Source organism: Anabas testudineus, chromosome 6 (assembly GCF_900324465.2).
Source record: "Anabas testudineus chromosome 6, fAnaTes1.2, whole genome shotgun sequence".
In the NCBI taxonomy this organism is placed as follows: domain Eukaryota; kingdom Metazoa; phylum Chordata; class Actinopteri; order Anabantiformes; family Anabantidae; genus Anabas; species Anabas testudineus.
In genome coordinates this window covers 9,871,697-9,886,229 of record NC_046615.1, presented here as the reverse complement: position 1 = coordinate 9,886,229, position 14,533 = coordinate 9,871,697, and the positions used below count along the sequence as shown (strand labels likewise).

General features: G+C 41.2%; 1 protein-coding gene across 5 annotated transcripts in view; it reads right to left on the bottom strand.

Moving 5' to 3' along the window:
* furinb (furin (paired basic amino acid cleaving enzyme) b) overlaps window positions 1-14,505 on the bottom strand; it is a 69,229-nt gene extending 54,724 nt beyond the window's left edge. The window contains exons 1-3 of one of the 5 annotated variants that reach the window (XM_026365163.1): window positions 13,980-14,505; window positions 13,597-13,654; window positions 7,879-8,149 (exon numbers count right to left, since the gene is read on the bottom strand). In XM_026365163.1, coding sequence (XP_026220948.1) covers window positions 7,879-8,046 — 168 coding nt within the window. In that variant the 5' untranslated portion in view covers window positions 8,047-8,149; window positions 13,597-13,654; window positions 13,980-14,505. Of the gene's footprint in view, window positions 1-7,878; window positions 8,150-13,596; window positions 13,655-13,734; window positions 13,812-13,979 lie in introns of those variants that run through there. The other 4 variants (XM_026365164.1, XM_026365165.1, XM_026365166.1 and 1 more) reach the window with 4 other exon arrangements.
* Window positions 14,506-14,533: the final 28 nt, after the last annotated feature.

Here is a 14,533-nt window from a genome sequence, read left to right as displayed (position 1 = left end):
CACCACATATGTTCAACAGGGAACAGCTGTGAAATATTGTAGCTGAAGAACAGAACTTGTGAAGCGGAGGCTGAATTTTATTGTGGCTACATTCCTCTCGGTGAGCCAAAGTCAATGGCTGAATTAATTCAAGCCATCGAAAGTCAATTATGGGCAGATTGTGAATGTGAGTAGGCTTAAGAAAGTCCTCCCTTAAGAGAAGAGACTGAATAAAGGCAGACAATCCACAAGCATGGCTGGTTCTATATCTCACAGGAACAGAGAGCAGTTTGATAGACTTAATCCTTTTCCACACACTTCTGTCTATATTGCCTGGTCTTATAGTCATTCAGCCATCCCTAGCACAAAAACAACAACTTTCTAACCATCTCTATGTCCAAAAGCTGGCCTCACACTTATCAGCTTAGTGCTGTTAGCATCAGGAGAAACTAGAATCAGCTTTTTATAGGTCAAATATTCTTTAGTTATAAAACATAGTTTGAGTACCTTTTGAGTAATGATTTTTGCAGATCTCTGGCGTAGCACCAAGCCATTCATGGAGACATTTTTGGAAACGGCTAAAAGGTCTGTGGCTGCAGGCTTCATATAATGAAGTGGTGCATTTAAATGAGAGACCGCTCTGGGACGAGGAGGTGCACTTCACTCACTTGTTTCGTTGTAAACACTGAACCAAAGTAGAAGCTGGAGGATAAAGAAAATAATAAAAAAAAAGGACAACTGAAAAAGGAGAGTGCAAGCACAGAAGAAAGAAAGATGGGAGGAGAAGACACGAGCATGAGTAAATATACAGTCGTGCAAATAGACATTAATAATTAAAGAGGTAAAAAAAAAAAGCTCTTCAACATTAAATAAGAAGACTGAAAAGTAGCAGTTACTGGTGGACCAGATGTTATAGTAGCAATACAATGAAACAGGCATAAAATACCTCACATACCTGTAACAGAAGAAATGAAAAACACTAAAACTGGGTCCAAATTGATACTAGATAAAGTATTTCTTTAGTGAATAGTATATATTCAAAAGGGAAAGGTAAAATTAAACAGGAAGACAAGCATACAAAAAGGAATGACCCCTCTCTCTCAACAATAGAGTCAATCTGCTGGAAATATTATGCTGGTAATTTTCTCCATGGCAACCTAATGCCAGAACAGGCTGCAGATTGGTGTGCCAGTGGGCACACAGTCACGAGGGCTTTACAGTAGGGCTGTGCAGGAGCAGAAGGTTGAACCGAATCCTAAGATAACTAACAAATAAAATATGAAAAGTCAATAAATTGTGAACTAATCTTTTCTAGGAATGTATTTTTTCTTAAAAATGTTCTTCTCATATGTTTTTTTTCATATCACAAGGAAACTAAAGTGTAAGGAAAATTTATTTTTTCAGCTACCTTCTGCAGTTAAAGCTTTACAACCTCAGGTCAATATTTCAAATTCACTAATTGAAATTCCTTGAAAAAAGGAAAATCTACATTTCGCATTTTTCACTATTGATTTACCAACAAAGGCTCTGCAGTCTGGCAGTTTTTCAACACACTGAATAAGACTGAAAGGCAAAATACAAGTTCTGGTTAAAATGACCATTCAGTTTTACTGCTATTTCCAATTTCAAAAGGTACTGGGTGTCTCAAAATTCAGAGTGTGGCAGCACAAATTATTTTAGTGTTGCTGTGGTACTGAGTGGTATCTAAAAAACAGATTGGGTACTGGTACATTAGCAGTGTCTCTCAGCCACTATTTTTTTACATTGTAATAATACAAGATAAAAGAATAGTTTCTTAGAGCTGTTTGCCCAATCTTCATAAAGTTGTATGTCTCACCTCTACTAGAAGTGAGACATGAAGTCATAAGTGTAGTAGGCTGCAATGTGTGTTTACGGTCTTTCAAGCAGGGAGTGGAAAGAAAAAGATGGCAAGAAAGGAAAGGAAGGAAAAGGAAATGTGTATGACTGAATATGGGGCAGCCTCCTCTTGAAATTAGTGGGGCTTCATGATACTAAACAAGAAATGCTGTGAGAGCAGAAATCAATTATGCCAGTGTTTGTCAATAAATATGTATATATTATTGTTTTTTGAATGGATGATGATTAAAAAAACACTTGAACATCATAAGCCAGACAGCTGAAAACAAGCTGAAGATGTAAAGACACAAACAGCATCGCAGCATAGTGTATATTTCTACTCTTCTACTCTTCGCAAACATTTACAAAATAAATTATTTACACATAAACACACAGAGTGTTATATTTCATACGTATATGTGCTGTGGTGCTAGGTTGGTTTTAAGACACAGTAAAACATTTTTCTATACTTCAGGTTATTATCACAGACCACACTATGGCTCCTTGGTATATCACTTATTTCTGCATTATTTCACCCTAGAGCAACACTTTCTTCACAAATGTGTCCATTTTGTCACAATTGTGTTCATTTTGCTGACAGAAATAATATACTGATAGTTAAAGGTCTGTCTTTAACTCCGTACCTGGCCAGTAAACATAAATCTGAATACGAATGTTTACATTGGAAATCAGACATGATTCATCCGGTTAAACATGATCCATTTACTGCAGTGGCAAAATGTGTTTACCTGAGGGAAAAAAGAAGAACAAAAGGAAATAAGCTAACAAACGATTCTGATTCAGGACAACGGTGAGAAACAGCAAAAAAAAAAAAAAAGTTCTGCTTTCTGCGGAGAGAATCTTACTCTTTCTTATAATTTCATGGTGCCATTATAATATATTAACACCTCTGTAGACTCGTTCTATTGAGATTCGTTAGTGCCAACGGCAAGACTTCACAGCTTTTATTCAGAGAGACTCTCCTTATTTTCTCTTCAAACTCCTGAGGGAAAAAGAAGACAGCAAATACTGCAGGTGCAGGCATTGCCTTGTCTGTATGCTGCAGAACGGTGGTACGGGTTCATGAGTGAAACTAGAGTTTGAAGTGCAGCGATTTGAACATCTCAGAATGAGTATGCACTGGAGGGAAAACAACAGGCTGTGACTGAGATATACAAGTGAGAGATATTCTTGATGTTTCTGTTAATAAACTGTTACTTTAAAACGAGGACAAAAACATCAGCTAGCCAAACAAATGAGCTGCCACACACAAACACACACACACACACACACACACACACACACGTGTATCCACAGGAACACACAAGCCTCCCAATCACACTTGAGGCAAATGAAAGCAAGATAAAGAAAAAAAAAAAAAAGACGCTGTCTGATATAATCAGCCGATCTGGCAGACCTCGCTTTACAAATCACATTCGGATATAAAATAATCAAACTCTCATCTACGGAGCAAACTGGCCTTGTATATTCTTGAAAGCATTAGTGTCATTCCTTTAGTAATAAAACTTGTGGTGCGATCATTTCACACAGTCACCAGATCAACAGACCATAGAGACAGAAAGAGAGCGAGTGAGAGGGACACGCATTTCATGTATTTATTTTGTTGCATTTCATGCCAATACAGCTCATTTGAATTAAACTGAATCGAGTCAAAATTGGCCACTAGGCTGGTGCATCACACAGTTGGCAGGGTGTTGTGTGTACTGGATGATAGCCTTTGAGTGCATTGCATTCTACCTAGCACAGAGTGGATATGTAATTGGGGTTGTGATGGTATGAAATAGGAAACAGTGGTCTGAAAAACCAAGAAACTGCAGCAGGGATATTGGATTTTGAAGGAATATAATAGTACAATCAACTGAAACAAGGTGACTGCAATCAAGCAATTGCTCACGAGCTGGAAATGACCTGCTACCTCTGCAGCACAATAGCCAGTGGACTGTTTTCCTGCCACCTCTGAAGGTGGCCATGACCGCTGTAGTAGAGGGAGTTGGATAACAATACCTAGGTGTTCTTTATTTCAGATTCCACTATAACCGCATGTTTTGAGTAAATTAGCTATAAATAGAAGACACCCAGAAGGAGTGATGTAGGGAGAGAAACAAAGACAAAGAGACACAGAGAAAAGCTCTGAGATTAGATGTCTATTCCACAGAGGGGGGTGATTCAGTCTGTCAACGCCCACAAAGCATGCCCGTCCTCATAAAAGCAATGAATCTGACTCGTCTCACCAAGAACACAACATGACATTTAGCTCTAAACCCTGGTCTGGAACTCCCACACAGACACAAAAGCATTATTAAAAAAACAGTATTGAACACATTAGAGAGAAACATAACAATGCTCTGTGATAATGCTCTTGTAAAATGCTGATGCACGACAGGAAGTCTTGATGACATTTACACTTAAGCCCTACATGCGCACATACACACAAACACTAACACTCATGTCTCACTATACTTGTGAGGTGAGGCATAACACTCACGGACATAATGCAGCCACTTACGCTAACCCTAGCCCTAGCCATCAGAACTAAATTCCTAATTCTAACCCTTAACCTAACCCTAACCAAAACCCTAATATTAAAAAGCCTAGTCCAGATCCCCAAAATGCTCTTTGAAGTTGTGAGGACCCGCTATAATTCCCTCACGTAAATGGCACTGAGACAAAATCTGTCCACAAAAGGGAATAAAGAAATGCATGTACACACACACACACACACACACACACACACACACACACACACACACACACACACACACACACACACACACACACTGAAAGAGTTTATATTAAGTTTATACACAATGAGTAAATCTGTAAATACAGTGGCAAGACAAAGTATGTGAGTTGCAATTTTCTGCATAAATTGGTCATGGCTTCAGATGTCACTAATCGTCAGCTGGAATCGTAGGGATTGGCAAATGGTTACATCGTGTAACTGTATGTACAGATGCCCCAAGGTGTAAGGAATCTTTGGGCACAGCAGTGAACAACTAATCAGTTGTGTGATGATTCTGTGATCACATTAGTGATAAAAAAAATCCCATTACCTCCTGATTATACATCATCATCTGTGCTTAAGTGCCCTACAGAAAAACAACAAGGATAATGGGAAAAAACATAATATGATGATTTACAGAAAAAGAAAAGGGGAAAAAAACCCTAAAGTGTCTCAGTAAGATGTTTGGCCGCCACGTGGAGGGAAAACTTTGCCATTAGTGTTCAGCTGGGTTCAGATCTGGTAACGGCAAAGGCCACAGCATATGATTCACATCATTTTCATACTCAGTGAACCATTCAAACCCGTGGATGTCACTGGACAGGAATGATGTCCGCCCAGGATAGAAATGTTGCATCATAGGATAATAGTGGTCACTCACAACAACTTTGTATTTATTTGCAGTGATTCTTTGCCTAGTAGACAGATGGAACCAAACCGTGAATATGTGAATATGACACAGGTTATATCTAAGGCTGTATCTAAAAGAAAGCCTACTTCTATTGCATGGATCTGGATCTGGTTTGTGTGTGACTGGTTTGCAACAATACAGAGTGAGTGTACATGTGAGAGCCCCAGAAATACAGTCCAGAGTTACAAGCTGTGCATTTTATTACATGCTTAATTGAAAATCTGCACAAAGCTTCTAAATACAAGGAGAAAAATCTATATAAACTGCATTACTTTGTGGAATTGACAGAAAATATACTATGTCATCATGGCTTTCAAAATATAAAATAAACCAGAAATGAGAGGATATGAGATTTAGATCCTATCCCACAGCCCTAGACCCCAGGCCAGCAAAGCCCTGCCCAACCCATACCTCCACATAACTAAACACTGTACTGTCAGAGTATACTGCACATAGCCTGTAGATCATCCTTCTTTCATAACACCCACTCAGGGACTAGAGACTAAAATAAAACATATTTAGGTGCCTCTCTGAAACAATGACTGAAGATGTACTCCCACAAAATCTAATTCCAGACAGACAAAAATACTAGATTTTTTCCCTTCCCTTTCCCATTCAACACTTATGCTTTTCAGTCCGCAATACCATACTCCATTAGCTATCTTCCGCTTCTGTTGATTGTCTCCCACACTCCCTCCGAACTATCCTGCTGTCACCTCACGTCTCGCTTATACTCCTTCCTTATTTTCTTTTCCACTTTCCAATGGAAAAGTATCAATTATCTCAGTTCTTGCCCTTTTTCATACTCTCCTTTTATTATCCCACTTTGCCATCTACAAACTTGCAGACATCTAAATCCATAGCTGGAATATCTGCTTCTCACATCAAAGCTGCAAAATGAGCTATAGCATTTCTTCAGAAAAAAGAAGATGAAGAGAAAAAAAAAGATCTGCAAAATACATCTTCTGACATCTTGTGAGCTATGGTGTCCAACCAAAAGAGAAGATACATTTAGTTGGTTTCAATAAGGTGAGCAGATTCTTTCTACTTTATCCACTTTATGAAAAGGGGCTACACAAAGTGAGCTGCTTAATGGCATGGCTGCTAAAATGACAAGATGCCATACGACATCAGAGATTCAGTAACAGACAGTTGTCTTAGAGGACACATTCCAGTGCCTACCTCTTGCTCTGTTTTGATGCAGTCACTAATAGGTAGCAGGGAAAATGCTATGCATCTCCTATAATCACATAAGCAACATAAAACAAAGAAGAATCGCCTCACTTGGAGGAAGTGAATGTCTAGAGGATGTGTGTGTTCTGTGGGGAGAATACTGAACATTTCATTTCACTCAATTCACCAAGACTTAAGATTGATTCTCTATCTAGAATTCACAAAAGCAATTAAGGGTAAAAGTCTGTTAGGGGCCATTATACCTAATGTAAGCTTTCTTTCACTCTGCAGTACAATAGTTTTAGACTGCTGGAACTATTGCAACTATTTAGATCAATACTAAATTTCCAATTCCAGGTTCAAACCAGAAAGTAAGCTCCTTAACATAGGCTTAATGTTAAGTCACATGGATACAATTTAATTTAATAGGATGAATGAAAAAGAAATTGTAATAATGACACACATCAAAATTCGTCAAGATTGTTAAAAAAAACCCATGTGACAACAAATCACTATGATAACTGGGAGACTAAAAGCTCTATCTTTGACAAAATAAAGAAAAGCAAAGATAAGCCTGAATTAATTTCGCAAACCTCTCCTCTCAGAAAATCCTCTTTATTTGAGGTGGGGAGAAGTGGGGTGGGAATATGCAGAACCTCCTACGCATATTCCTGAGAAGTAATCCAGAAAGCTGTTCACTGGTGTGTGTAGCACTCAGGCAGCTCCGCAAAGATGCATGCAAATGAAGTTAAGTCTCAAGTGGAGCAACAGGGGTAGAGGGGACCAAATAGTGACTTACTGTCAACGGCTGAGCACAGTATGGGTAAGCTTAGCCTTTGACCCATTTTAATATTGAAGGCACCACTAAAAGAGCAATAATTCACTGCTATTTCTCTCTCCTAGGCTCTACTTTGGTCCTCACCTCTTCTACCATTTGTTTTTCCTTTCCTCTATGTGCAAACTGTGCTACACAACAGCTCATTTAATTAAAAGGACCTGGCTACCCTAAAAACAGATTCTAAAGTGATAGCAATAACAATGAACTATCCGCATCATAATTAAATATAACTACCTTCCTCCAGACCCTAAAATAACAACCTTATTATTCTTGTCTATTTCTAACACCAGCCTGTGAACACAACTGTCTGCAAGAGTGTTATGAAGTCATGCATGCCCCACTTTAGCTATAAGAAGTAGAGGTGGCCACACTTTTCCCAATCTGTTGCACCAAACAGGATGGCCTGGAGTTGTCACATCAGGCTCTCTGATGCTTGGCTTTGATGTACAACAGCTTTGGGGCACTGACACACGAGATGTTTGTGTCACAAATCTGAAGTTTTTATGGGGAGTCTTCTCCCGCAGTGAGTGATATAGTTACTAAACACAAGACAATGCAAACACGCACACGCCCATTGTTCTGTAAGCAGCAACTTACATTGCCGAGGTTGATGAAACCATGTTTCCTGGCGATGCGGCTTGCCTCCTCTGGCCCCCCATTGATCTCGACGGCCCATGTGTTGGTGTAGACCTCTGCATCAATCAGTTCAGCTGTCAGGAGGACAAGGACTGTCCATAAGTGCAGCAGGGCCACCCTGGCATCCATGAAAAGGAGAGCACTTCACAGGGCAGTCGATCTGTCCGTCTGTCACTGCTTCCCAGGCAGAGCAGGGCTGCTCTACCTTTCAGCAGCAAAGTAGAACAGTGGCCTAGAGATGAGAGGACAGAGCCAGCTATAAACACAAACATAGACATCTTAACTGGGTCACTCTTGACCCTGAATTACCTACTGCAGACACCATTCAGAAAATAAAACTCGAAACTGCAGCAAAAATAAACAACACACCCACAGACATTGTCATGCATCAGAGCTCACTGTCCACTATCAGAATCACACATCTTAATAAATGTGCAAAGAATAAAATATTAGGTCAAAACAGACAAGTGCTCTGCCAAAAACACAATTATTTTTCAAACCTCCTTCATCTATTTATATGACATAAAATGGTAATGTATGATAATGATATACAGCAGGCATGTTGCTGCAATACAGGACAAGCTCCAAGCAAACAAGCACACAGCTTTTTGCAGCAACTAGAAAGGCAGGGCTTGTGAAAAAGAGGATTTTACACTGCTCCTAATTTTTTCAAATATTCCAAAGCTTAAATTGAACCAACTACATAATAGGTATGAATAATATGCGTTCTACATATTTTAATTGAATAATAAAATAACAAGCTTTTTAAAAAGGACCATTATTCGAGCAGATGTTCAAATGAAAAAATATTTTCAGACTGGGGCATTCTGTGAGCCTTTGATTTGTAGCTCTTTGAGTTCTGGTAAAGGAGCTCGTAAGTCAGACATTAAAAGGGAAGCTCTGTGGCAAGTTATCTGACTTGTCAGGGTGAGAATAAAGATGGGTGTGGGAATCTGCTGAATTCATCAGTTGACCCGAAGGAAGAAAGAAAGAGGTGGTTCAGGTCTAAGTGCCTGTCCAGTCCCATGGATGCTAACAACTTGGTTTAATGGAGCCACTCACTGAGTCAATCCCTGCTACACCACTAACTGATGTGAAAAGAAATAGGAGCTATTAGATGTAAGCTGTTGGGAATTTAACAAATTAACCTGTGACCTATGACACTGATGAGGCAGGATGTTTTTACAAACTATTCTTTACTCTTGCAATGATGGTGATTTCTACTAGTAACAGATAGGAACAGAAAAAACATAAAGTGCCTTAATAAGGTGTAAGCTTCGTGCTACAGAAGCTTTAATGTGCATTGGCAAAGTCTCCGACTGTGATAGATGGTGCTGTCTAACACATCAAATCTCTCCCATAGGTGTTCAATTCAACTGAGATTTGGTGACTGCAAAGCCTCCAGCACATTTCATCTATTTCCACCAACAGGATGAGATTGGACCTTTACATAAGAAATAGCAAAATCTATTCATCAGCTCTAGTTGAGCTTTCATCTGCCACCACCCTAAAGTCAACTTGTTAACTTCAGTAGCAAAGGCTAACTTTGGGAAGTTGTTTACAGTTGCCGTAGATAATTATAGTGACACACATAGTCTTTAGAGGTTATATCCTACTGCTTTTGTGATCTCCCTCCACTTTCCACAACTAAGTCAAGGTTCGGGCTGAACATCTCAGTACCAGTGGTCAAACTGCAGTGAAGTGAGTGTGTTAGGGCTCCATTAATGATTATCCCTTTATTTTAAGTACTGTATTTTGGGATTATTTCTTATTCTGACCTTAAGTCACGCTGTCAGTTGTGCTCACAGGATATCTTATGATTTAGAAGGCAGATTGTCATGATCATTGCTCAGCAGTTTTCCACAGCCACCCTCAGGACAAATTAACATTTTATCCTCATTCCCTTAAGGCTCTGAGAACAGCAAAATTATCAGTGCGGTGCTCTGTCAAACAGTTTCAAATTGTGGGGTGTAATGAACATTGCAGGCTTTAGGGGCTGCTACGGGGCTTTAGACTTTCAGTCTTGTTAATGGATTTTTGAAAAACAATAGGAGCCAAAATCTTCTGCAATATATAAGGCAAACCTGCAGAGGAGCAGACTGTTCCACTGACTGTGGCTCAGTGTGTTTAGTCTCGCCATATGCATTTAAGGTGAAGGAATAATGCTTATTTTGGCAGCAGGTGGCAGTGTCTAAAAGCAGCCTGGCAACATAGGCGGCACAAAAAACTGTGAAAAGGGGCGGCACACACAGTTTAATCATACAGTTTAGGACTTGTTAACTTCCAGAGTACAAAGGAGTATATGTTGAGATGGTATAAGCCTAGATACTCACAACCAGACTGACTCAGTCTGTAGTGTAAGAAGATAACTGATTTGAAGGTAAGCTGTTGTTTCGCCTTGTATTTCCTCTGAAATCCACTGATCAAAACAAGGGAACATATCAGAACTTTTTACCAACACAGACGATGCTCCCGCCCTTCATTTGCTCAAACAATTATCTCTTGCTACTGGGGAGTTGTGCGTATCCAAACTATTCAAAGAGGAGAAGCTTGCTGAATACATCTGTGGCTTCACAGATACATTTAGAAGTGGATGTGATTTGAGCGCAGCAGGGGAGGCGGTGGAAACATGACCAGGGGCTGTCACTCTTCCTGTGGAGCAATTCTTCTGAGCTCATTAGATGCTATGCTGGAGTCACAAAAACAGGAGCAGGGGGTCTGCTGTCACTGACAGGGGTATGAAAGGGAGGAATAGATGGAGAGAGAGGAAAAGGGTAGAGCTGAGAGATATCCCATCCCCCATACAGCATTGCGGAAAACAGCAAGTACATAATAATGCAACGCCCAAAACACCTTCTCGCAAAAACAGCCTGGAGAGAAGTTAACAAGAGGCTTACTCTTACAATATACATCAAAGCCCTGAAACCAAGATGAAACTTCATCCTTCAAACCACAGAAGAACTTGTGACTTCTACAATCTAAACTATGTGAGAAAATATCTAATAAGTTGCATAACGTCTTTTGAGATTAGTGGCACACTTGACCAAATGAGCTGCTGAAAATGGAGGTGTGGATATGCTAAAATAAGATGACTTCATAAGACGCCTTCTGTCTGAAGCTATTAACAGGCATCCACATGCGAAAGGACAGCAACAAATATTGATCAAAATTTCCTGTTTTTCAAAAAACAGGAAGCAGCCTAGGAGCAGCAGCAGCAGCAGCAATGACAGGTTACACCCATCAAAACACTTTGCTGCTTAGACGTGTGTCAAGAAAATTCATAATGAACAATCCTCTCCTCTACTCAGCAGAGACAGCTGAGGTGCCCTTCAGCAACGCACTTTTCCCCTAGTAGCTCCAGTGGAGCTGTTCAGAGGCCGACATAACACACACTAACCACACAATGATTACGGTCCTTTGAATCCCGCTCTCGATTTAACCACACCGACAAGAAGTGGAGATGAGTTAGCAGTGCAACACTGTGGCTCAATTATTGCCCTTACGTCATCATTAAAGCTGTTGGGCAACAGCCTCTCTACTGCTGGGTATTTTACAGTTTTTAAAAGCTGTTATGAGCTGAAGCTGATTATTATGCGAGTAATGTCTAGCAAGACCTAGCAGGAATTAATATTAATGTGGTGTCAGAAAAACTGTATCGGTACTTTTTTTTCTTTTTTTTACTAATTATAAATATGCCGTCTTGTGCGGATCTTCCATACTGTATTACGCTTATTCATTACCATGGTCTAAACTAACATGACTGAATCACACAACAGCAGGAGAATATCAGAAACAATATTAGTGAGGCTTTTACTACTCTCAAACATTCACTGGTAGCTGTGTTGGCTTCAGAAATTCATTTTTAGTAAACTGTAGCTTAGGGAAATTATTAATACACAACTCTCTGTTCTTATTTCCTCTGCTGATTAAAACACCAATAGTTACACCACATTACCGGTATCAAAACACTGAATCAATTAAATCAGGCTCCAGATCTACTTTGTGTAAACCAAATGTGAGAAGCTACAGGACTGGGCTTGAGACCAGAAAATTGCCAATTTGATTTTCCTATCCATCTGGAGAATGTGTATGACTTGGAACACGGGTGACCCACAGCTGCCCCAGAGCAACTGTTTAGTGAAGAGCAGCAGACGTCTACGGTTACATGAGATTGCACTGAAAATGTGATGTAGGTGACAAACAGCATGGGCATCCAATTAACTTTCTCTATATTAGCAAGACTCCCAGGATATCCTATAAATATAATGTAACAGAATAACAGCTCTGCTCTTGATGTGGACGAACAGGCGATTTCCATTGGTAATGACGAGCACACGAAGCTGTGACACACCATATGCAGCACTTCAGCTCTATTTCAGGCTGCCCACCCGCCAAATCAACACCCACCATGTGCTCTGAGCTGCTCTCTCCTAGATAACCAAGGTACAGGAGAGAGCTGCACCATTTGTGAAGAACCACTGACAGCCAAGCATCCTCTTCTGAGAGAGAAAATTGCTCCAAGTTAGAGTGTGGCTGGGAAAGCGGAGGCATTGCACAGGCATGTTGTGCTCAGTCGGGACAGCGGTTCACAGCTGGAAGTGAGCTGTACGATGACCATCTGAGAGCCACAGCGAAGTGAGTGAGAACACCATGGCTTGAGTACCACTAAAACCCGATCCATCTTCAGCTCCCACTGTCTACGTGATACAGAGATGGAAACGCCTGATAAAATGTTGGCTAGGGCAGCAGCAGTGTGTCCAGGAGAAAGAATCAATTCTGTAAGTAATGTCCCACAGAGGGATCCAAGGCCATTTTTAACAACCATCTGAATCTTGGCATTGTTCCCTGTGTCAAACATCCCCTCATCCACAACACACTGCCCCAGTTTTTATTGTTACACTGTTGACAAGTTTGTCTTCCTACGTCTCTCTCCCCCGTTGCATTCCTCTTTTATACTTCTCATAAAATGTTTGCTCCTATAAGAGCTCACAACTGAAGCGTTGCCAGAACTGTTGGCATTGTCTCGGCCAGTGTGTGTGTAAACCACTCAGTCCAACTTCCTCAGGCTACATAAACATAACACAGAATTAATCCATTTTAATAGCTTTGATGGCCAATGGGACTGTGCAAGGTTTAGGCCTAACAAAGACAGGCAGAAAAGAGGCGTTTGATTCGATTGGGAGGAAATCTCGGGTTTGCCTCTATTGCTGGTGACCTTGTCTTCATCCCTTGTTGAGATCCCAGTGGGAGGTGCACAAGAAGTAGGAAAGAACAACACGCACAGAGGACAAGGCAGGATGAGTCTGAACTCTTCAAACTGAGTTTTTCCAGCTTGTTGATTCAAACACTCTCCGCTCCACTCTTTGCCTTTTCCTAAAACAGACACCTATATGTTATTCCACAACAAAGAGGAACGGCACTTAGCAAGAGCTGCAGGATTTCCACCTTTCCCAGGAAGCAGAGCAAACTGAAAGATGCAGCAGGCGGATCCGACACCTTACACCGATGCAAGAAGAAGAGTGATGAGGCGCATGTGTGCGCAGGAGGAAACCAGGAGAACCAGTTGGAAGGAGAAGGCACGGCGTAAATGTAAATGTGGACGTACAGACAGAGAAGAGACACACTGCGGGAACAGCACAGCAAATGCAAGAGCAGCCAAACAACATGCGGCGATCTTACCCACAACAAACTTCAGAGAGGAGACCGCGCTGGTGTCGACGAGCTTAGGTCATGTCTCCTTAAACCAAAACAAAGAAATTAAAACAAAGAAGAAGAAGAACAGAAAGACAAGCTTCGGACTGGGGAGGGACTCTTCACCTGACTGGGAACACTGGTGAAGGCGGTCGCTGCGCTGCCTCAGACTTGGTGCTACAACACAGCTTTCACGCTCCCCCCCCCCACCTCCTCCACTAAATAACGTTAGTCCCATTGTTCCCACCCACTCCGCCACAGCTCCCCTCCCTGCTGTGAACACACCTGACCCATGCTTTTATTGTGTGTGTGTGTGTGTGGAAACGAGAAATGACAGAAATGAAAAACAATCAACCAGTTGTCACTTGTACCTTCGCTACTCAGACGCCAATGGGGGCCGTAGCGTCATGTCTCCCCCCTCTGTCTTTCGCTCTCTCTCTCTCTCTTCTTCTCCCTCTGGGTGGAGACAAACCCTTTCTCAGCCGTCTCGACTGTCAACTTTACATCTAACCTTTCGCTGCACGTCCGCTACTTCGTCCGGGAGATGAAGAGAAGTGCTATCCGCACACACCCATCCTTCTCCAGAAGTGATGGATTCAACTACCCGCTCCTGCTGGTCGTCCGCCACCAACTTGCGCCCGGCACCATGGTTATATTCTGCTAGTTAACTTCAGCCGCCGCATCTTATTTTCTTTAGCGCTTTCTGCTACTGGTTCCTGGTTATTTCACGTAGCTTATTTGTTGAGAACAATGCGTTGGCGTTAATTGACACAAGAAAAGTGATAGAAAAGGGGAGTAGAAGCCAACACGATGTAACGATCACTACTGGCTGGAGACGACAACAAACCGCCACGAACCCCCGTTCTCCAGGAAATACGTCACGTCAAGAGCCGAGTGGACCACTGTGTGCGCTTGATTTGTGTCA